Source organism: Talpa occidentalis, unplaced genomic scaffold (genome assembly GCF_014898055.3).
Source record: "Talpa occidentalis isolate TD23 unplaced genomic scaffold, MPIMG_talOcc4v2.1 talOcc4.11, whole genome shotgun sequence".
Classification (NCBI taxonomy): domain Eukaryota; kingdom Metazoa; phylum Chordata; class Mammalia; order Eulipotyphla; family Talpidae; genus Talpa; species Talpa occidentalis.
Genome location: NW_023601104.1, coordinates 52,693,043 through 52,716,654, shown reverse-complemented (window position 1 = coordinate 52,716,654; position 23,612 = coordinate 52,693,043). Strand labels below are relative to the sequence as shown.

At 33.8% G+C, this 23,612-nt stretch overlaps 1 protein-coding gene across 9 annotated transcripts in view; it reads right to left on the bottom strand.

Moving 5' to 3' along the window:
* The window catches only part of MIPOL1 (mirror-image polydactyly 1), a 285,448-nt gene that overhangs the window by 69,985 nt on the left and 191,851 nt on the right, over positions 1-23,612 (bottom strand). For all 9 annotated transcript variants that reach the window (XM_054689935.1, XM_054689928.1, XM_054689917.1 and 6 more), the window contains one exon: positions 21,419-21,513. In XM_054689935.1, the coding sequence (XP_054545910.1) occupies positions 21,419-21,513 (95 nt within the window). The remainder of the gene's footprint in view (positions 1-21,418; positions 21,514-23,612) is intronic.

Sequence of the window (23,612 nt, the reverse complement as noted above, 5' to 3'; positions counted from 1 at the left end):
GTTGTTTTAGCACCATTGTTGAACATACTTTCCTTTCTCCTATGAATTGGCTTGTCTTCATTGTTGAAAGCAAACAGAACAGATATGTGTGTGACTTTCTACTCTACTCCAATGATTTACATGCTACTTTTATCCTAGAAGTACCAGTGTTTTGGTATCTGTGACTGTACAGAATATGTCTTGAAAGCAGGTGGTATAATTCCTCCAGATGTATCCTCTATAAAATTGCTTTGGAAATTTTAAATCAATTGCATTTTCATATAAATTTTAGAATTAGCTTATTGATATCTACAACAAGAATGATGCAAACTTTTTTAGGATGATGTTAAATGTTAATGTAAATGTTAAATCTATGGGTCAATTTGAAGAGAAAGTATCTTAGCAATATTTAAGATTTAGTGGTCAACCTGTTCATGAATACTGTATTTCTCCATCTACTTGGGTCTTCCATAATTACTCTAAAGACTGTGGCAGTTTTCAGGTTATAGCAGTAATTGCATAGTTAAATTTTTCTTAAAATGTGATGCAACCATGTGAGAAACTGATTTTTTAAATCTCATTTTCTAAATGCTTATTTTTAACTGAAAAATACAATTATTTTCATTATATATGGACCCGAATTCAATTATTCCAGTATCTTTTTTTAAAGATTCCTTAGGATTTTCTGTGTATACAATCATATTATCTGCAATAAAAGGGCAACTTTATTTCTTCCTTTTCAAGTATCAATGATAATTACTTTCTGTAGGAAGTTGCTGTGGTGAGTGATAGCCTTGCTGTATTCCAGAAAGCATTTATCATTAAATATGTCAGCTGTAACTTTCCCCCTAAATGTTCTTTATGAATGAATGAGCAATTTGATGGGTTTTTAATTTTATCACATGATTTTTTGTCATCTACTGAACAGATTGTTTTTCCTCTTTTATTTTATTAACATGGTAAATTACAATGATTTTCAAATGTTAATAAACCAAACTTACCTTTCTGATAAAAATGCAGTATCATTTTTATACACTGTTGATTTCATTTCCTAGTTGTTTTTGTTCTTTTTTTTTTAAGAGTTTTTGAATCTTTGATCATGAAATACATTGGTTTGCAGTTTCTTTTTTTTTTTTTTTATTTATTTGTTTGCTGGTTTGTTTGTTTTTTGTTTATACATGCACTGGGCACAGTCAGAAGCGCGGGAGGGTGAGAGAATTCACCAGAGCCAGAGCAGGGAGCAGAGCAGGCAGAAGGACCGAAGTACACTGCTGAGGGGAGCAGCGGGCGGCAGGAGGGGTCTGCGCGCCATGTGGGACCCTCCTCCAGTGGCCGGGGAGCAGCCGGGGATCGAACCGGCGCTGCAGAGGCTGCGCGCAGTTTCGCAACCCAGCGCTCAACCGCTGCGCCACCGGGGAGGCCCTGGTTTGCAGTTTCTGTTACTTGTGATGCCATCGCCAGATTTTTTGGGGGCAGAGAATTTAAAACAATACAAATTGGGTTCCCTGGGATAACAGGAAGCTGTTACCCCAGGCTGTTCCTTTCCAGAAACTCTAGAAAAGATTTGGCTTCCTTGCCTTCTCCAGTTTATAGAGGCTGTCCACATTTCTTGGCTTGTGGCCTTACTTTTAGTCTCTTAAAAGTCAATAATATCTCTTCTCTTTGCCCTTTTTCCCATCATGGTATCTCTCTGATCACACAAAGAAAAAAATCATCTGCAATTAAAGGCTCATGTGATTATAATGGTGCCTCAAGGAAAATCCCCCACCTCAAGGTCCACAACCTTCATCACATCTGCAAATCCCATTTTCCATATTTCATCTGGTTTTTACACTAATGTAAATAACTGAGTTTAATCAATTGAGTTGGGAAGTATTCCCTCCTCTTTCAAACTTCTTAAAAAAGAGCTTGTGGGCTTCCCTGGGCCCTTGGGGTTAAGTCTCAGCGCTATCATTGTGTTGGCCTGAGTGTTATCCCCAGCCAGGGAGCTAACCCACATATGGTGAAGCAGACCTCCCCTGTCTCACCAGCTGCCCCCCTTAGCAGGGTATCTCAGTAGATCCACCTATCATGCTCCCCACTCTGTCTCTGGTGAATCTTCTCACCGCCCGCACCTCTGGCCTACACCCCAGTTCTTCTACTCAAAAAAATTTAAAAAAAATAAAAGAAAGAGTTTGTGTTTGAATTGTTATTATCTTTCTTAAATGGCTGACATAATTCATCACAAACACATCTGGGCTTGATGTTTCTTTGTGGAATGTTTTAAATTATGAATTAATTTTAATAGATGTAGGACTAGTCAGAATTTCCATTTCTTATGTTAGATACAGATTTTTACACCGGAAATAAAGTCCTAATGATAGACAAAGTATTTATAAGATCATCAACAGGGATATGAACCCAGAAGGCAGTCCAACAGAGCTTACTCTGTGCAAGCTGCTCCAATAAATGCAAGCTTGAATTTAGTTTATATAGGTAGAAGCAGTGAGTCAATGGCATTAAGAATGTAATTATTCTTTTTTTTTTTAAATTTATTTATACAAGCACTGGGTATAGTCAGAAGCGCGGGAGGGTGAGAGAATTCACCAGAGCCAGAGCGGGGAGCAGAACAGGCAGACTGATGAAATACACTGCTGAGGGGAGCAGCGGGCAGCAGGAGAGGTCTGCGTACCATGTGGGACCCTCACCGGCAGCCGGGTATTGAACCAGTGCTGCAGAGGCTGCGGGCACCTTCACAGCCCAGCGCTCAACCGCTGCACCACCAGGGGAGGCCCAAGAATGTAACTATTCTTGAGAGGAGGAGCTTCTAGTTCTAAGTTGTCTGGACCTAAAAATACGCGGATGCTGAAACTAGAGGAAACCAATGCAAGATTTAAGTTCTTCCTTTCTAAAGAATGCCCTGCTGAGATGCAAAGAATGAGTGCCCATTGTTAAAACTTTTTATCTGGCTCCTCGATCAGTTCATCAGAAGGTATAAAAAGACTAGCTTCACCTTCAGGCAGCAGAATTGCTGCATACCTGACAGGATGGTGCCTGTCCAAACTTTTAAGTTCTATGAAGATGGTTTTGCTCTAGCCTAGGAGGGTTTCTCTAAAAAACTTTATATTGGGTTGTTGGGAAAATTCATGATGTATTGAAAAACTGAGAAAATGTGTCATGATTTCCCAACAAACCAATAATATGTTCACAGGTTTAGACTCTTTTTATTCCATTTATCTAGATGATTAACTTTATGGCTCTTACCATGCTGTTTTGATTAATATCCCTTTATGGTAAAATTTGAAATCAGAAAGTGTGAGTCAGCCTACTTTCTTCTCTTTTAAGATTCTTTGCTATTCTAGGTCCCTTGAAATTCCATATGCAGTTCTTACAAAGACAATTGGGACTGTGATGGATATTAAGTTGAATCTGTTAAATAAATTTGCAGAGTCATGTCATCTTAACAACGTAATCTTTTGATCCACAAATATGGGCTGATTTTTTCATGTATTGAAATCGTTAATATTTTAACAATGTTTTTGGTTTGAAAGTAAGTTTTGCACTTAAAAAAATCTAATCCTAAGTTTTTATTTCTTTGGGTTATTACTGTGTATATTGATTTTATTTTTGGATTGCTCATTGAAAATTTATAGAAATACAATTGATTTTTGCATTATTTTTGCATCCTGAAACCTTAATCCTGAAACTGAGTATTAGTGAATTCCATAGGATTTCCTATGTACATGATCATGTGATGTATGAAAAGAGTTTGCTTTCTTCTTTTCAGTGCAGAAGACTTTTATTTCATTATGTTGCCTAATTGTCCTTGCTACAACTTACAATACAGTGTTTAGTGTAAGTAGTAAGAGTGGACATTCTTGACTTCTTGCCATCTCAGGGACAAGACATTAAGTTTTTCATCATTAAGTATGATGTCCCCTGTGGGTTTTCCATGAAAGCCCTTTTTCAGAGTTTCCTGTATTCCTAGTTTGTTGTTTTTAATCATGAAAGTGACTGGATAATTATCAAATGCTTTGTCTTCATCTATTGAGATTATCACATGAATTTTGCTTTTATTCATTTTATATTATTTTGTTTATATTTAGTTTTATATTAATGCATATGTGATACATATGTGCCTGTGATGGTTAATTTTATATGTCAACTTGGCTGAGCCACAGATATTTGGTCAAACAGTATTTTAAATGTTTCTAATGAGGGTGGTTTTGGGATGAGATTAGCATTTAAATGGGTGGACTTTGAGTAAAGTAGATTGCCTTTCACAATGGGAGTGGGCCTCATCCAAATCAGTTGAAGACCTTAATAGAATTGACCTCCCACAATAGGGGGAATTCCAGTAGCAGATTGTGTTTGGAAACAAACTGCAACATGGACTTTTCCCTCACAAGAGCTATTCATTCTCATTCTCAATCTCTCTCTATATGTAACACTATATATGCACACACATTTATAAATACATAAATGTATATATGCATGCATATACATACACATATTCTAGGTAGGTCTAAATAGAACTATATCTCGGTATATATAAATAGTATATTTTAGAATATCTGTAATACATACACACATCCTCCACTGGCTGTTTCTTCAGAAGACTGTAGATAATACAAATTTTGGTATTAAGAGTGGTATTGAGAGTGCTACAACAAAAACCTAATAAATGTGGAAGTGGCCTTGAAACTGGATAAAGTATAAAGGTTGCAAGAGGATTGAAGTACATGTCAGAATAAACCTAGATTGCTTTGAAGAGACTACTGGTAGAAATATGGACATTGATGCTGATTCTGATGAGATCTAAGTGGAAAAGGAGGAACATGTTTTTAGAAACTGGTGAAGAGGCAAACCTTGTTGTAAAGTGGCAAACGACTTAGTTGAATTGTGCTTTAGTGTTTTGTGGGAAGTAGGAATTATGATTACCTGTATATTTAATTAAAGAGATTTCTAACAAACAGTATTGAAGTGTGGACTAGTTTCTCCTTGCTGCTTTCAGGAAAATGCGAGAAGAAAAATACACTCATAAGGAACTGTTAAGCAAGAAGGAATGCGAACCTGAGGTTTGGAAAATTCCCAGCTTATCCATGTTGCAAAAATGAGAACGTGTGTTCTAGAGAGAAACTAAGATAAGTTCGTCATTCCATAAAAAAAATTATAGGAGTGATCCACAGATTTCATCACTCATGTCAGCATAAACTAGGAATAATCATGAGGGGTGATACCAGGACAAACATTGCCAACTTCAAATAAAGGGGATAGAAATGGGATAAAATGAAGGAAGGCTGCTGGACTTCTGCTAGATTCTACAGTATGAAACAGAGATATGCTTCATGCTGCACCCATGTGCCACCTTTCAAGAAAGAAAAGAATAACCCTGACGTGACTCGGACATCAGCAGGACTATGACTCCAACCACAGGCTCAGGGGGGCAAAGCTATCATTCTGGATGTGGGAGCAGGGCTGCTGTCCAGGCAAAGATATAACACTGTGAACCTATAGGGCCCAGAAGGTGAGGCTGTCACCTCAGTAGCCCAGTGAACAGAGCATACAGACAGAGAGGATTATACTCCAGGTTTAAATCTAAAGGATTCTGTTTAAGTAGCAAACTTAATATAGTATGTGTGTGTGGTGTGTGTGTATGTATTCTCTGAATAATTAAATTTTTTATTTTACTTAAAAAAAAATCAAATGGATTCTGCCTTAATAGTTTTTGAACTTAATTGGGATCTATGACCCCTTTACTAACTGTGCTATTTCCCTTTTGAATGTGGGACTGTCTATCTTATACTTGCTACAAAATTGTATTGTATTTGGGTAGCGTGTAACTTTCCTAGTTTTACAGTTTCAAAGCTGCGGAGGAATTTGCCCTGGGATGAATCATATCTTAAGTTTCACCCATATCCATATGTGTTTTAGAGGAGATTTGAGATTAGAGTTGATGCTGTAATGTGTTAAGACTTTGGTCTATTGGGATGGGGATGAATGCATTGTACATGTGAGAAAGACATGAGTTTTGGAGTGTTCTGAACTGAATTGTGTCCCCCCAAATTCATACCTTCAAGCCCTAATTCCTCATATTTCAGAATGAAACCTTTTGGTGACAGGGCTTTTAAGGAGGTAATTAAATTAAAATGAGGACATTAGGGTGGGACCTAATTCAGTCTAACTGGTGTCCTTACAAGAGGAAATTAGCACACAGAAAGAGACACCAGGGATATGAACTTACATGGAGTAAAGGCCATGTGAGAACACAGTAAGAAGGAGGTTATCGGCAAGTTAGGACAGAAATTTCAAAAGAAAGCCGAGTTGCTGGCAATTTGATTTTGGACCTCTACTTTTCAAATTTTTGAGAAAATAAATTTCTGCTGTTTCAGTGACCTAGCTAAGGTATTTGCTATGGTAGCCCTAGCAGACCTATTAAGTGAATTTCATTTACTGATTTTCATGTGTTTAACCAAGTTTGCATTTCTGGAATAAACTTTCCTTGGTCATGGTAAATAACTGTTTTTGTATATTCCTGGGTTCAGTTTGCTAATTTTTTTCTTTCTATACGCTTAATTTTTATTGTGCTTATTAGTGCTACAGAGTTCTTGCACTGCCAAACCATGCCTGAGACTTTAATGAAAAAATTGGTACAATGGACAGCCTCATCAATCCATCATATAGTATATTAAAACTTGATTCATATACATTTTGATAATTTCACATTCTTTTTAAAAAGTTACAAGTTGGAATTTTAAATTTCCTGCAGATCTACAGATCTCTAGTACAGGATGCCATTAAGTAACACCTTCACATATTCATCTGGGAAAAAAATGCATACTTTTCAGGGGAAATAAGTGGCTCAAGGTCTAAGAGACTATTTGTTAAGATTTCTGGTCCCCCCCCCAAAATAAAGAATAATAATTATAATAAATTAAAGATCAAAAATCAATAGGAAACTATAAATCAGAGACATTCTGCAGGGGAGGAGGAGGGGGAAGGATGGAAACAGGGGTGGGGAGAGCACAAGGGAGGATGGTGATGGGACATGGGTGAATTGGTGGTGGGAATTTCATGGGATCTACACCTGAGAGGAGAAAGCATACATTGTACAAAAATGATGTAAAATATATATAACATAAAAAAAGTAAAAATTAAAAAAAAAAAGATTTTTGGTTCCCAAATGAATTTTTTTCTTTAACCAAGAATCCCGGGTTTTTCGCTTAATCACTTGACCTCTAATTGGTTGGCTCACCTAGTCACCCAAACATATCAGAAAGCAGACATCCTGCTGCTGCCTCAAATAATGTCAACATTATTGCTCAGAACTGGTCCACATATCATGTTAGGAGATACTGTAACCCATCTAGTAGTCCAGTCCCTTAAGGGCTCCTTGATCCAGACTTAAGATGCTTCCACATCAGGATAGTTTTACTCACCCATTTGCTACACTCTTGCCAGCAGTGGGTCTGCAACTCTTGCACTTAGCAAAGGGATTGATTATAGAGAAACCTAGATTCTATCAGGTGGTCACATACCACTTTGAAATATTTCTATTGAACCAAAGATACACAACTAGGAAATTATCAGACTATCTCATTAGATGGAAAGAAACTTTCAGAAATCATGGGGTGTTTACTCAAATCCCTTAAGAACTAATTTCTTTTTTTAGATTAAACATAACAAAATATAACATGAGTAACATTTCGTATACTCACAATGTTCTCAAACATTTAATCTCCGTATATTTATATCATCCCCAAAGAAACCCTGTAGCCACTCCCATTTCTCACTACCGCTTGCCCCTGGAAACCACTAATCTGCTTTCTGTCTCTATAAATTTGCTGATTCTGTATTTCATATAAAAAACTCATGTAATATATGTGCCTTTGTATCTGGTTTCTTTCACTAAGCATGTTCATCCATGTTGCAGTAATGTATCACCATGTCCCAATGTGTGGATATACCATGTTCCCTTTATCAACTCATTAGTGGACAATTTGCTTCCATTTGTTTGTCTATTGTGAACAACCCTGTTAGAACACTTGTGTGCATATTTTCACTTGAATATCTGTTTTCAATTCTTTTGGGCATATACCCACTCTTGGAACTGCTGGGTAATATTACTAACTCTATGTTTAACTTAGTCAGAAACCACCAAATTGTTATCTATACTGGTGGAAGCATTTTATTTTCCTACCAGCTATGTGCCAGCATCATGTTTTTTCTACATCCTTGATGCTACTTGCTATTTTTCATTTTTCAATTATAGCCATCTGGTGACTAATACATGTTAACTTTAAAGATAATTACAGGTTTACTTTATTTTGAGTTAGTTTGTTATGAGACATAGCTCTGTGACTTAGTAAACTTGGAGGGCATTCTTTCTATCAATATATTTCCATGCCTAAAATGATGCTCAAGTGAAATCTCTATATTTCTCTTTATATTTGTTGATCTCAGGGACTATGCTCTCAAGCAGTTCCACAAGACAATATTACAATAGAATCTGTGTGATAGTCTTATGAATAGGGTTCAAGACACCTTTTTTAAAAAACAGAATTCCAAACTCTAGCTTTGATTCATAGTGGGTCAAATTTTAGGAAGATAAAGTATATTTTTTTGTTTTTACCTTTTACCAGTTGCAAAGAATATAAAAGAAGCTAAGAATTGGTGTTAATACATAGGAAAAAATTCTATGCAAGGAGTAATAATGCAGGAATTACAGTATACTATATAGTATAAGAAACATGCCTGCAATAACTAAGTGAAATACTTTTGACTTCTAACGTACTTCCAATTTCATAATATACACGATCATATCTTAAAATGACTAATGGAAAGGGGCATGTGAAAACTAAGATGAATGATGTTTAATCCAAGAAAACAAGAGTCTATACGTATGTATATAAAAATTATAGAAGTTTAAAGTAAAGGTGACTTGAAAAGGTCCTTCAATGAAAATGACTATTTGGTTAATGATTACTTCTAAATACAGTTAAATTACGTTAGTTATTGCACTAGAGAGCAATAAAACAATATTAAAACTACAACATACAAATAAAAATAAATGAGTTATGTGGATAGAATTACTTTTAGGCACAGTATTTAGTATGACATATGATATAAATGCTAGAGCTTAATGGTTCTAAAAAAAATTCAGAGGCAGCCTATTTATAAATCCAGACATGGACTGTGGTTGTAATTTGTATAGTTAGGTGGAACACAGACAAAGACTGTTAAACTCCAAAGCAGGTCAGATTCTTTTACCGTTTCAACATGTCTTCAATATGGTCTCAATGGTGTGTTTTGTGTCATAAACATATCAAGCATATCCAAATCAGGAAAATAATATCGAAGTACCAGTTTTGCCTCTGAACTATTTCTAAGAGAGGAGGGGTGTATGTGGGTGCCTGGGTGGGATGACAGAAGCTGTCTAGTAAATAGAGTAAAGGCCCAAGTATCAGCCAGGCTAGGTAATGTTTATGGTTCTGTGACTAGCCCAGATGTGACTTAGAGCAAATTAGTTCATATCTGCATTTCAGCTTCCCCATTTGAAAAAGGGATAATACCTAACATGGGTTTTTAAGGGATTAAAGGAGATAACATACATACAGAATCCCATGAAAACAGAAAGTTATTTGAAACATAACTTTAAAATCAGATCGTTACTATTTTCAGGGGTGATATTTTTAATAGAAAAGATGGGAAGAAATGGTATATATTGAAAGTGTACTCTACGAAAAACATGTGTTTAATAAAATAGAAGAAACATTTTTAAAACTTATGACATTTCTAACTTAATGGATTTCTGAATATTAAAATGTTCCTGTCTGAATAAACAATTTCTAAAAACAAACTGCTAACCAAAAAAGGCCAAATCTAAATTCAAGCCCAACGTTTCCCCTAAATTATCTTTTAAAATATTCTCAACAATTAAAAAAAAAAAAGCACTTCTAGTAAGAGTGAAAACTGATTTTCAAAGAAAAATCAAGTTATTTGAAATTGCAGTCACAATATTTTGAGTCAAAAATACTAAAAAAAACCTAAGATATATTAATATAATCTCAAAGAAAAGCAAATGACATCTCAACATAACTCAACACTGGGATTATAATAACAGTAGTTTATATTTATTAAATACCTAAATGTGTACTGAGTTACTAGATAAAGTATTTGTTATGCATTATTTGATTTGATTTTTTCAGAAATGAAAATATAAGACAGATATTAATGCAATTCCTATTTTGTGGGTTAGGAAACTGAGGCTTAAAGAGGTTAATTACCTATCAAAGTTCACCTCAAGAAGTCAGAATCTACACCCTCTGTTCTACTGTAGTGTTAGTTCTGAATTGAAATACTTTATCATATCGAAAGCATAAATGCAAAACGAAAATTTTATTTAAAAAGATAAGCAAACGCTCAACAAAATATAAATAAATGATGTTTTCTTTATAGGAATTAAAATTGAAGTCTATTGCTATCACTTTTTAATCATGTTACTCATTCTAAGTCAAAAAGAAATGAATGAAAATCCAGTCATGACACCAAAGCCTAATACTTGATTCCTTGTTTTCACTTGGTTTTTTAGGTAACAGTAGAATGAGTGGAAACATGGTGACTTCAATTCTGAGTAACATAGAAGAAAACAAAAACCAGTGAAACCAAACCAAACAGAATCAGAAAACATATATAACTCAATTACAAGTCAACTATACATGCAATTTGGTGGAACAGACTCCTAATTATCACCTTTTTTCATTTAATTGCTATTTTAGAAAATTTTTATTTTTTATATTCAGAACAATTAGTAAAACTTGATAGGACAATTATCACCTTTTTTCATTTAATTGCTATTTTAGAAAATTTTTATTTTTTATATTCAGAACAATTAGTAAAACTTGATAGGACAATTTAAAATTTCCATGCATTAAATAAATTTAAATATCAGATCAATAATATCTCATAAGCTAAACTAAAAAAAAAAAACCCTCTATAGCTTTGAATTACCTGATTGTTTCATGTGATCCAATCAGAACCAGCTAATTGGGGAAATAACTGGGACTATATAAACAGGCTACTGATAGTAGTAAAACTCTTATGAGCCTAAAGGAACAAGACATACTGTAAAACAACATTTAAAATTTAACAAACAGAATAATAAAATAAACCCTAGTAAACTCAGATGTTTCATAAATATCTTGGGTTTGGGAGGGAAAGTAGAACACAGTATTTTTACACTGAACTGAGTTTATAAAATTAAGACTATTTCGACCTTTGTAAATTTGGGGGAATCAATTTAAACTTTAGAGCACAGTTACCTCATGATTTAAAGAGTAAAAATTCTAGCTACTTCATATATAATCGAGGCTGAAATATTTACACATTTAAACGCCTAACTGTAAGTAAACATTTATCCTTTTGGGAGAGGCCCAGGTGGAAGCGCCCCATGGCAAAATGACAAGTCTAAGTCCCGGATATCTAACTGGATTGCCAGTGCCACCCAGTCTTAAAAATATTGCTGGATCATCTTCCTCCTCCTCAGTCAATATTTGCTAAGTTCTTAATGACAGCAGTGGTATTAGAAAGTTTACAGGAATGAAGAGTAGATCAAAGATCTGTTTATTATCTCTTGCTCTTTATATTAGCAGTTATTTATTGTTTTTGCATTAATGAATCACAATGTTTTTGAACAAAGGTTTTTGCTTATTAGATATTATTTACATTTGTCAAATATTTTAAACTAGTTTAGATTTTATGAAACTTTATGTATATAATGCCTACATGCCAGAAAGGCATATGTGTAGACAGGAAAGGAAAAAAAATAATTTAAATAGGCTAAATAAATCTATTGTACTGAGTGAAGGCCTTGACATATGGAGGAATTGTCTCCTTTTATTATTATTATTTCTGCCCATAGCTAATGTCCACAGGATTGAATTTTTAAAACATTTTTAAAAGGACACTTTCCCATACTAACTTGTCATGGGCTCCTGCTTCTACCTAGTAGTAGAAAAATGTTAATACATCTTTTAAAGTTGGTAACATTTTACTTAATATTTTATTTTTTTAACGTGCTTAATATCTGCAGTGTGCAGCACTTAAAAAGTTAAAAAGTTCAAAATATTTAACATACTTATAACATAAGAGAGGTTATCATTTATAGGCATCTATTTCATAATGTAGGTGAATCTTCTTTGGATTGTTATTCCCTTACATAGCTCATCTTTTTTAATAAACTACAACACACTAATAAAATATATTGAAGAAAATGAGTTTTACTGTCATCTGCATACATGGGTGTTACAAATCTATTTTTCACAGATGTCTATTTCTAGGCATCAAATTTCATTTGTGCAGGTTATTGTAACAACGTATGTTTAAAAATTACAAATTCATTTTAATTTAAAACTAATGTATACACATAAAACACTCATACATTAAGGTATAAAATGCAAATTAAAATTTCTTCTCACTTACCACATATCTATAGAAGAAATCTCACTGCTACACTCAGTCTCACCTTCCAGGTAACCTGCTGTTATATTTCTGACATATCACAATATTTAATATGTACATATACAAATATGTATATATTTGTAAAATCAGAAAACTTTCATCGACCATGAAAGACGTACACTGATTCAAGTATGAGATGCAGTGGTAAACAAACAAAATCCTTGTCCTTGCAGAATTTAATATCCAGAGCACAATACACAAGTACAGTGTGTAGGCATATTTACTATAAACTAAAACAAAGGAGAGCAGCAAGTGGAGTGATGTAGTAAAGATGTGGACTATTTTAGATAAGGTGATCAGGGCATTTAAGCAGAAAATTGAACAAAGTTAAGGAGTATTTGACATTTGGGGTAGATAACTCCAGACAGAAGGAAAAAAGCAGTCAAGACCCTGAGATGGGAGCATTCTTAGAAAGTTCGAGATAAGAGGGAGTTAGTGTGGCAACAGTGAGGCAAGAGTGGAAATGTGAAGAAATGAGGTTAGAGAGGTAGCCAGGGGTCAGTGCATATGTGTATGCGTGCAGATACCTCTTTTATAAGTAAATAAGATTTCAACATTCATCTGGGGTCACAAATTTAAATGCTTAGAGGATTGAGGGAAGTGATATAATACTGCATGAAGTAGGCAGGATGGGAAGGGTGGTAAAAAGGAGAGTACATGCGTCTTTTGGTGAAAGTAGCCTGATAGTGTGCCCCAGCCATATGTTGAAATACATGTTTGATGGTTAATTTTATGTGTTAATTTTGGCTCAGCTAGCTATAGTACCCAGCTATTCAGTCAAACAGTAGTCTACATGTTGCTGTAAAGGTATTTTTAAAATATTAATAACATGTAAATCAGTAGACTTTGAGAAAAGTAGATTATTCTCCATAATATAGGTGACCCTCATCTAGTCAGTTGAAGAACTTAAGAGAAAGACTGGAGACCGGACAAGAAATTCTGTATCTTTAGATTCATTGTAGCAACTTCAAAACTTCCCTGGTTTTCCAGCTGGTTGACTGGCCCTCCAGATTTTGGACTTGCAGTCCCCCAAAATGCTCTAGGTCTTTCAAATAAATCTCTCCCCCTGCATATAAACAGTGTTTGTTGCTCTGGAAAACCTTGATACTTGTGCTATGTCATAACCCTAAATGGCCCCAGGTTGGCAGATGGTCCCTTTCTTTATTTTGACAACAATATTTTAAAACAATGTGTTGGCTAAATGAAACACTCATAGTAGAAATTCTAACATATATTTTTTACTATAAGAAACAATACCATAGCAACTCTTTCTGCCTGCATGTGTCTATAAAATTGTCTTTTTCTCCCTCTCTTTCTTCTAATAAACCAAACCTAAAACAAAAACACTTCAATGAAGACAAGATAATGATATTTTCTTCTATTTTTTTTTTTAAATTCTACATTTCAAGAAAGATAACCCCCCCCACCCCCCAAACATGTTTCTGATAATGGTTTTCTAACTTGAGCATCATAGGCTAGGAAAAAAATAAACTTTGTTGGTAGGTGATATTGTTAGGGGGAAAAGGATGTCCTAAAGCTAATTCCATACAGGCTTTGTGGACTCCACCCCCACCCCAGGCCAAAGCCAAAGACACTGGGAACTCCAAATCCCATCACCACCAAAGGGAAGGTGGCTGGGACCTGAGGGTGGGGTTAAGCAGCCAGGTGGATACAAAAGGCAGACACGTGGGCTTTGGGGGCTCTCCATTTTGGGGCGCTCGGCCAGCGCGGAGCCTCCGGCCAGCTCTGGGAGTGACTTTGGGTTTCCAGGTCGTCGGATCGGGTAGGACGCATTAAAGACTTTATTTCCCTATTTTCTTCCTGAGTTGTACATTTTCCTTATTTCCTTTTCCCTTGTAAATAAACCTTTTATTAACCTTTTGTGTATGCCTGTAGTGGAGTATTAATAAGTCCCTTGTAAGCGCACGGGTGAGGACCCACAGCCAGGCAACCCGTTTAATATCGGGGCTGCCCTATAACAATATATACTTTATTACACGGAGATGCTACCTTGCTCCATAATCCCCCAAATAACTAACCAAGATGCTGGATTAGGTTCATGTTATATCTAATCATATAATTCACTTGCACATTTATCACTGAGCTCTTATTATTTGCATTGCACAGACTACCACTCTGCAGAAGAAACTTTTAACATGAAGAAACTTTCAATCTAGCGTTAAATTTGATTATTTATTCGGCAAATATTTACTGAAGGCATGCTATATATAAAGAATAGAAGCCCTAGTAGGGGAATTAAGAGGAATATTCACACAATGATGACATGGGTAAGCATGGGGTATGTATTATGAGAGAGCAACTGTGAGTAACTATGGCTGCTAGTTTTAAGTAAAATTAGCTCAATTCTGGTTAAGAAAATCAGAAAGGATTAATGGAATTGTTGGTATTTACATTGTATTCTGAAGACTCAATATGAAGCTAACAGGCAGTGATGGATTATTTCAGGAGGAATAAGTATAAAGGGGAAAGCACTGAAGTGGGAAATGGTGAGGTGTGTCCAGGAAAGAATAAGTGATTTGTTCTGGGTGTGTAGATAATAGTCAATTCAGTATAATAAATATTTGTTGAGTGCCCACTATGCGTGAGTGCCTACTATGTATGTATGTATGACACCAATGGCACAAAGATGAATAAAATTAGAAGGCAAAATTATTTTTGGTGAAATAATAAATCAGAAACAGAGGCAGGAGCAATATCAAGGAAACTTGTAAATGTTACATTAAGGAGTTTGAACTTTTTTGTATAAATAATGTGGTGTCATTGAACACTGGATATCTAAGTGAGAAGTTAATCATAATATTTGGGGAATCTTAAGAGGAGTAAAGAATGGAGACAAGTAGATGAAGCAGCAAACAGTCTGCTCAAGTCTATTATAATGTAGAAATGTTGCAAAATAAGAAGACAAAAGTAACAGCCATTGAAAGGAAATACCTAGCACACTTTGATTACTGATTAAAACTGAGAAAAGATTATGCAGGAGGCAACAAGTACTTATGACTGTGGGTCCCAAGACCAATGGCAACACTTCACTGTTTTATCTAATCAAAAAAAGAATTAATTTTAATTAACAGATGGTACCCCTGAATTTATAATTAGCAAGCTTATTCTAATAGTAATTCTGGGCACTTTGCAAACCATAATGATTAAACAAAAAATGTTTCACTAAATGCTCTTAAAAAGAGGAGGCTGATCATTTTATAAAGTAACAAAGAGCTTTTGAGAGCTATGTATGTTGAATTTTAGTCTTGTTATAACAATTTTAGAATAGGGCAAAGAAAATAGTGAAACCTGATAATGAAAATAATGTCCTTCGGGATGCAAAGTCACAGGAGATATAAAATACTTCAGTAGAAATTGCCTCTTTACTAATTCAGTCGTTTTGTAGTTAAACAAAGTGAAAATATTAAGGTAATTTTATCAATAGTAATATCAATACATTTCTTTTGCACAGTGCTTTAGTTTTCAAAAAACATTCCAGTATAACATTCATTGATTTTCATAAAAAGCAAGTCAGGTATTTCTGTTTACAGGTGAAGTAACTGACATTTAGAAGTTAAGTAACTTACTAAATGTCACATTCTATAAGTTGACAGGAGGAAGGAAAGAATCTTTAATAACTATTTTCCAAATCACTGAACATGCAAAAAATACAAATGTTAAGATTTTTTGTTTTGATTTTCAAAATTCATTAAAAACTTTGTTTTACATTCCAAAGTCACATATATATATATATATATATATATATATATATGTGACTTTAATAGTAAAGGTGAAGCCAAAAATTACTATCAGAATGGGCTTGCAATTATAAATCCGATATATATTTAAAAAGCTGTGAAAATAGGGACACTTTAATAGCATAAGAAGGTAGTTCTTGATTCTCATCACTAAACAAAAATGTAACCTACCTCATATGAAGGATTAATGAATTTCATAAACTGTCAGAACTAGAAAAACCTCTGTCAAAGTTAAAAAAACGGGTACATGGATAGTTAAGAGCATGCCTATGTTTAAAAACAGCTGATTAATGGCAAAGAAAGAACTCCGGCTTTCTTTTGTTCTGTTTATTACTGCTTTTGCAATATGGTACCATAATACATAGAAAATACATGTGACAAAAATTTTATATCATTGGGTAAGTCCATTTATCACAATTTGTTAGAATATAGAAAAAAATGAAGTTAGAATGTAGTGTTCAACCCTTCTTGATAAGAGGTTTATAATGAGAAAACTGTTGCTTCATGGTTTGAGTTTGCATGTTATGATCACTACTTGGTTTCTTATCAATGTATGGTTTTCACTGAGAGAGCATATGGTTCAACAAAGAACTATTGCTCCCGTTAAAAAAAAAAAGCAACCAGATTCTACTGATAGTAATACTTCTGCTTGCTATGGATTGCATATATTCAGACCAAAAATACATGTAATAAGTAAAAGACGCATACTAAATAAAATTTATAAAAAGAATGTAGAAAATTAAAAAGTCTACCCCCTTTTTGAGGATATTTTACATAACTTCTATCTATATGAATATGAAATCCAATAAACAGAATTCAGGTTTGGTCCACTTTCACTACGTCAAATGTGAAATTAATTAATAGTGACAATTAAAAAAATCAATAGAAATCATGCTACCTTAAATTATGGAGCATTCTATTCAATAAACTTGGCCTAAAATTTTAATTTTACCATATTTTGAAAGGCATCACGACTTCCTACATGGATTCAAACAAAATATAATAAAAATTTGAAACATTAACTTGTTGCTATTTTAAGTAAGTACATTAAATCCTAATCTACTGACACCAAATAGCAGGATCTAATTCTTATCTGCACACCTTAACTTACATGTTCTTAAGTGAAAGGAAATATAAAGAAGCACCATAAAATTCTGCAAACACGGTAACCTGGGCAATCTCTGATTAGAAAAGAGTTTGTTATTATTATGCCTCCTGAACTTAGGAATGCAGCACTACAGGTTTATAACAACAGGAAAAAATTATTACTAAATACAAATCTAAACTTACAGCACTGAAGACATTTCTCTGATGAAACTGTTTAGATTTAGACTAAGGAAGCTGCTGCAGCAAACGTATTCAGCATTCAGCACAGCGATAAGGAGGTACTAATTCTTAACTAACAGCAATTTTATAAGACATTAAATCTTCATACTGTTCGTCCTCTCCTGCTATCCCTTCCCCTTTAATGTGAGAGTTGCTATAATGGTAAATTAAGTTTCTCTACCCATCCACTTCATTTGCCCCTGTCCTCAACTCTGCAAAAGCAAAGAAAAGGCCATTTCCTCTTCTTAGCATTCAAACACTATAGGAACTCAAAGGAAAAAAACAGAATAGAAAAACTCAGAAAAATATACTTCTATATACCTTTTATAAAAATATACCTTTTATAAAAATATACTTCTATATACCTTTTATAAAAATATACTTCTATATACCTTATTTCCATGCACGGAAACAGAAGACTTACAGTAACAGTAGCTCTTAGCACAATTGTGTAAAGGAAATTTTTTGAAAAAATATTTTAAAAGAATAAGATCAATATCACTAATTTGTTGATTTAAAGGCAAGGTAGAATGAAAGCCATCTGCACCTTTTAATCCGTCCTTAAAACTAGTAAATGATGACACATTCTTCTCTGCTCTGCTTCAGCTGTTGGAAAGTTGAGAGCAAGACTTGAGGCTTATTCTTTTGCTGTTTCATGGTATACTATAATATTCCTTTACTTTTCTTAGCTTATTTTTCTTAGCTTATTGGGAAGTAACTTTCTTTAACATGACAACATACATATAAAATTGATTGAAATAGTTGAAAGTTTATTTTTTCTTAAACTTTGCTAAATACAATCCATTATCTATGAATTATGAGTAATGGATTATATATATCTTTATAAAGTACATATATAAAAATTGCATATTGATGTATATTTAATATATATATAAATATTAGTATATGGGATTACAGAATTGGTCTTGGCTTTCTTCATACAAAAATGGAACTTTTCCTTTCCTTCCAAAGCATGGGAAACTGAGGAAAAAAAACTAGTATTTCTATTAATTCACTGTGTTTCATGTATGGATTTATAACCACCACTATTTAGGAATGTAAAAACATTGTTTACTTTCATTTAAATCAGAATGTGAGCTCCTACTAGTCGTCTTTTCTGTCTTATTTCACTTAGCATCATGCTTTTTACATTTCATCTGATAAATGTTGTGGTATATATACGAATTACATTCATTTTCATGACTGGATACTGTTCCATAGTTTGTATATCCATGTCTTGTTTATCGATCTGCTGATGAACACCTCAGTTGTTTTTATTTTTTTGGCTAATGTGAACAATGCTGTGATGATCATTAGTGCACAAGCATCTGCTGGTGTCCTTACTCTCCATTCTTTTGGGGTACATGCCCAGGTGTGGAATTGCTGGATAATACAGGAATATCTATTTTATCTATTACTACACAGTGGATGTATCATTCTACATTCCCATCAACAATACAAAAACATTCTATGTACATTTTTGTTTCGATAGAAATGTGGATCTTCCAAAAGGAAGCATCTTCCCTTGTATTTTTCTTGAGTTGATAACACATATCCTTCGTGCATCAAACACTGTATAGATGTGCATTATTTACTGATGTTTCATCGATGATGGGTGTCCCACTAGGCTATATGATATGACTAGGTGTATAGTAGGTTATAACCTCTAGGTTTGTGTAATTACACTCTATGATGTACGGATGATGATGAAATCACCTAATCACACATTTCTCAGAATGTATCCTCATTGTGAAGTGACACATGACTGGATAGGCTTTTCTTTTTGATATATTCAGCTACATGTCATTCTTTATTGCAGCACATAACTTTTATTTATCTATTGTTAAGCATTTTCTGTTACGACACTTTACAGTGAGTAACAAATATTGTTAGAGGCCTATTTAAATGAACATTCAATACTTTAATTTAATAATCTTTGACTTCTTTCTATCTAGTGATCTTTACCTCCTCTCAATTTCAACCATCCACTTGTAGGTCAATGCCTTAAACCTTGTCATGGCACAGAAATGAGTGTTTCACTCCTGAGATCTGATGTCACAACATTTCACTTTCTGTCTTCCTATCTTTTCACCTTTAAATTTTTCTAAGTCCTCAACACTTCTGTTTTGTTTTGTTTTTTTACTCCTTTTTCTTTCGGGATACATATCTCTGTCATTTTATTTCCTGCCCTTTTTAGCTCAAACTATCATTCATCATCTCAACAACTCTTCGGCTAGCACACTCTCAAACTCTCTGCTCTCTGTCATTTTAGTCCTGCAAATTTATAATCATTTCAATCCTTTGCCTTCTGTACTGCTCTACAAAGACAGTTGAATATGTTAAATTACACAACAGTACAAATTAGAACTCATACAATTTTGTGCATCATCCCCAGCTGAGTCCTTAGTATTGCTTGACTTTGTTCTTCTTGCCTTAATTCAGTAGCTACTCTAATTCTGTCATTCCTCTCAGATTTCCACTTTATATAAAAGAACACCAGTGCTTCAGGGTTACCCCAGGCTGATTACCTCATTTTAACTTGATTACCCCTGTAAAGACTCTATTTCCAAATAAAGCCACACTATAAAGTGCTAGAGTTTAGAATTTCAGCATGTAATTTTTGAAGGACATAATTCAATCAATAACAATATTACTACCTATATATCATTATTTTAGAGGGGTCATTTAGATGCCAGTAACACTGCTTCAAAGCAAGGTTCTTAATGAGCATAGAAAAAATTACATCTTTACTTTTCACTAACTTTCATGTAAGTACAGCGGTTTTTTTTACAATTATGAACACAAGCAACAAACCACAGTAGCACTATTAGCAGTTCTTTAGAATTTGCACCCATAGAAACCACTGGTATTTTCATGTTACATTCCAGTGTTTGCAGTTACCCCCCAAATACCAATTACAGTCATCACTACTTTGAAATCACAGACTTGCAGTTAGATATAATTATTTAATGTACTGATAGTAATGCAGGTATAGCAACATAGCGCGATATAATACTTTAAAAAAACATATACCTAGAAAATCGATGAAACTGATTTTGATTTAATTGCAGTTTATATCCTTAACAACATTCTGAGAGGAAGTCAAATTAATAAAAAAATCTTTCAACAAATTTATAGTCCCACTTAATAAATACTTACATTTCAGACTTTAAGTTCTTAATCAAAGAATATACAAAGCATTGTATATGAATTAGAATTTTTACCTAATTTTTTTTACCATAATTAGCTGTCAGAATATTTTACTTATAGCCCATTAAACAATCTTATCTCTTCAAGTGTAACAAAAATTTGAAACAAAAGTATCACAAAACAATATTGACCCTTACAAGAGGAGATGCACTCTGACATTTTCTATTCTATTTCTTTTCATTAAAAAAATGCCAGTGTGACCTACTGAGTTAATTTCACAACTACTCCTGGAACACAAATTATATTTTAAAAAATCTTTATAGAAGTATTCCTTCAGAAATTTCTCATATTATATACTTGGCAAAATTTTGTTATTATTGCTACTCATGTATTGAAAAAAAATGTATCATCATTTTACAGATAGCATTTAGATGAGTAAATATTTCAACAGCCAACCAGGTTTCAGACAACTGACTGTGAGTTATGCAAATTATTTAATTCTGCTGGGAGTCTAAACTTAAGCTTTAGAAAATGTAGAAAGAAAAGAGGTAGCATATGAATATTTTATACCTAATCATTTAAAAATTATAAAAATGTTTTAAGCGTACACTGTTTAATTTCATTGAGATATATTCTCTTTTTCTATTGTAAAATCAGGTAGAAATGCTTCTCAACTAAGATTTAACTAAAGTCAAAAAAAATTTTACCTGTAGTAAACTCGAAGTGTCTGTATTTCTTCTTCCAGTTTTTTGTACTGTTGTACTGCAGTTTCTCTGGCTTGCTGCATAGCTAACAACTTTGCCTGCAAGTAATTAATATTTTAAGAAATTTAATATTAGTTTAGCATATTAATATACAGTACTACAGTTTGAAGAGGATTCTTAAATTCCTAGTAGTTTTAAAACCTATCAATAGTTTTAATACTCTTGTAATTCCCTATACAATGCAACTATATTAATAACAGAAACTAAAGACATGAACATAATAAATTTACCAACTTTGCTCATAACTAAACTTCAAACTTATTTATCTGTATCATCAGATATATGCCTCTCTGCAATGTTTAACTTTATACACAGATTCAGACTGTGGAACATGGGTTCAGAGCAGTATCTAGGAGAGATAAGCACAATGGGTGTTTCACATAAAAATTTAATGTGGCTCCACTGCCTGATCACATTAGATTTTCTTTTAACTTTATTAAACTACAACTCAGAAAATTCTAAATATGTTGTCAAGCCATCTTTGATATTTAACATAAAAAAATATGAAAGACTGAAACCTGATTTTTAGAGATATGACTTAACCTTTTCAATTCTTTTTCTTATAGAAAAAAAGAATATCTAAAGGGGAGAATGGTAGCAATTTTGAATGTTAGAAATATTTTATTCAAGAGGGGCTATTGAATCTCCCTGCCTATATTATTCAAATTTTAAAGGGTCTGCAATGAGCTTTTCAATAGAGTTCAAACTAGTATCGTAAAAAGAAATGCCAACTTCCAGCCATCATTCCTATTGGATTTCTGGAAGAGACAATAAGTTTTCAATGTAATTTCAGAGAGATGGTACTAATAACTCAGATTTCAGTTTTGTATTCAAAGTTTAACTTGCATGAAAAGGCTAGGATGAATTTAATTCAATTAATAAAATAATAGTATTAGATAAATAACAGATTAAGGTGCTATCATACAAGTCATAAACTACACTAATGGCAATAATTAAACATTAATTGGGGCCTCCCCTGGTGGCTCAGCGGTTGAGCGCTGGGCTGCGAAGCTGCCTGCAGCCTCTGCAGCACCGGTTCGATCCCCGGCCACCAACGAGGGTCCCACATGGTGGGCAGACCTCTCCTGCTGTGCCCGCTGCGCCCCTCAGCAGTGTATTTCATCACTCTGCCTGTTCTGTTCCCCGCTCTGGCTCTGGTGAATTCTCTAACCCTCCCCTGCTTCTGACTGTACCCAGTGCTTGTATAAATAAATAAATCTTAAAATAAATAAATAAATCTTTAAAAAAATTAATTGAAAGTTTGGAGACAGATAAAATTTAAAAATTTTGTTGAACTCATATGGTTTTACTAAAATTATCTTCTTGCTAAGAATTCAATCATAAGACAGAAGGTGAAATCTTGATAATAGGAAAATTAATTTTACTAGCATTTAAAATAAAATTAGGTTTGTGATGACAAAAATTAAGTTTTGCTTATTTACAGCTTATTATAAAATGTGACTGAAATGGTAATTTGACACCCACTCATTGTGACTAATGGCAAGCCAAAAAAATACACAAAAAAGTACTATCACATTCAACTTATGAAACATCATTCTGTTGTAGACATTTAAGAAACATAAAAGATTTTGGAGGAAAGAGATAATTTGCTAGATAAATATGTGGCAATCTGAAATATCTTAGATGCTGAGTTCTTTTTATCCTAGTTTTTTTTTTTTTGCAACAATCCCTGGATCCCCCAAAATACCAAACCCAACAATGTACTAGCAGGAAAATGCCCTGTGTAGATCATGCTTATGGAGTTTGTGAAATGAAAATGTCAATGTAACAATTAATATTGAACATTTCATCTGTCTTCCCATATTTAACTGGCTATGAAGTTTTGGTGTTGCTTCATAGCTATTCACTCAATTAATAAATTTCAAATGTTTACTCTTCTCTCTAGGCCCTATGACTGTGTTCAAAGCTATTATAAACTTTCTTGTTTTACAACCTCTTACCTACACTTTATCAGATAATGTGCTTATCTGTTCCAGCATTTTTTTGGGGGAACATACCATTACCCTATGCCACAATGATCTTGCTCAGTCCTGGTGGCTAGGATGAATTTAATTCTCTACCACCTTAGGTACACATAATGCAGGTTGCTAAAGCAGACTATTCCATCCCACTACCT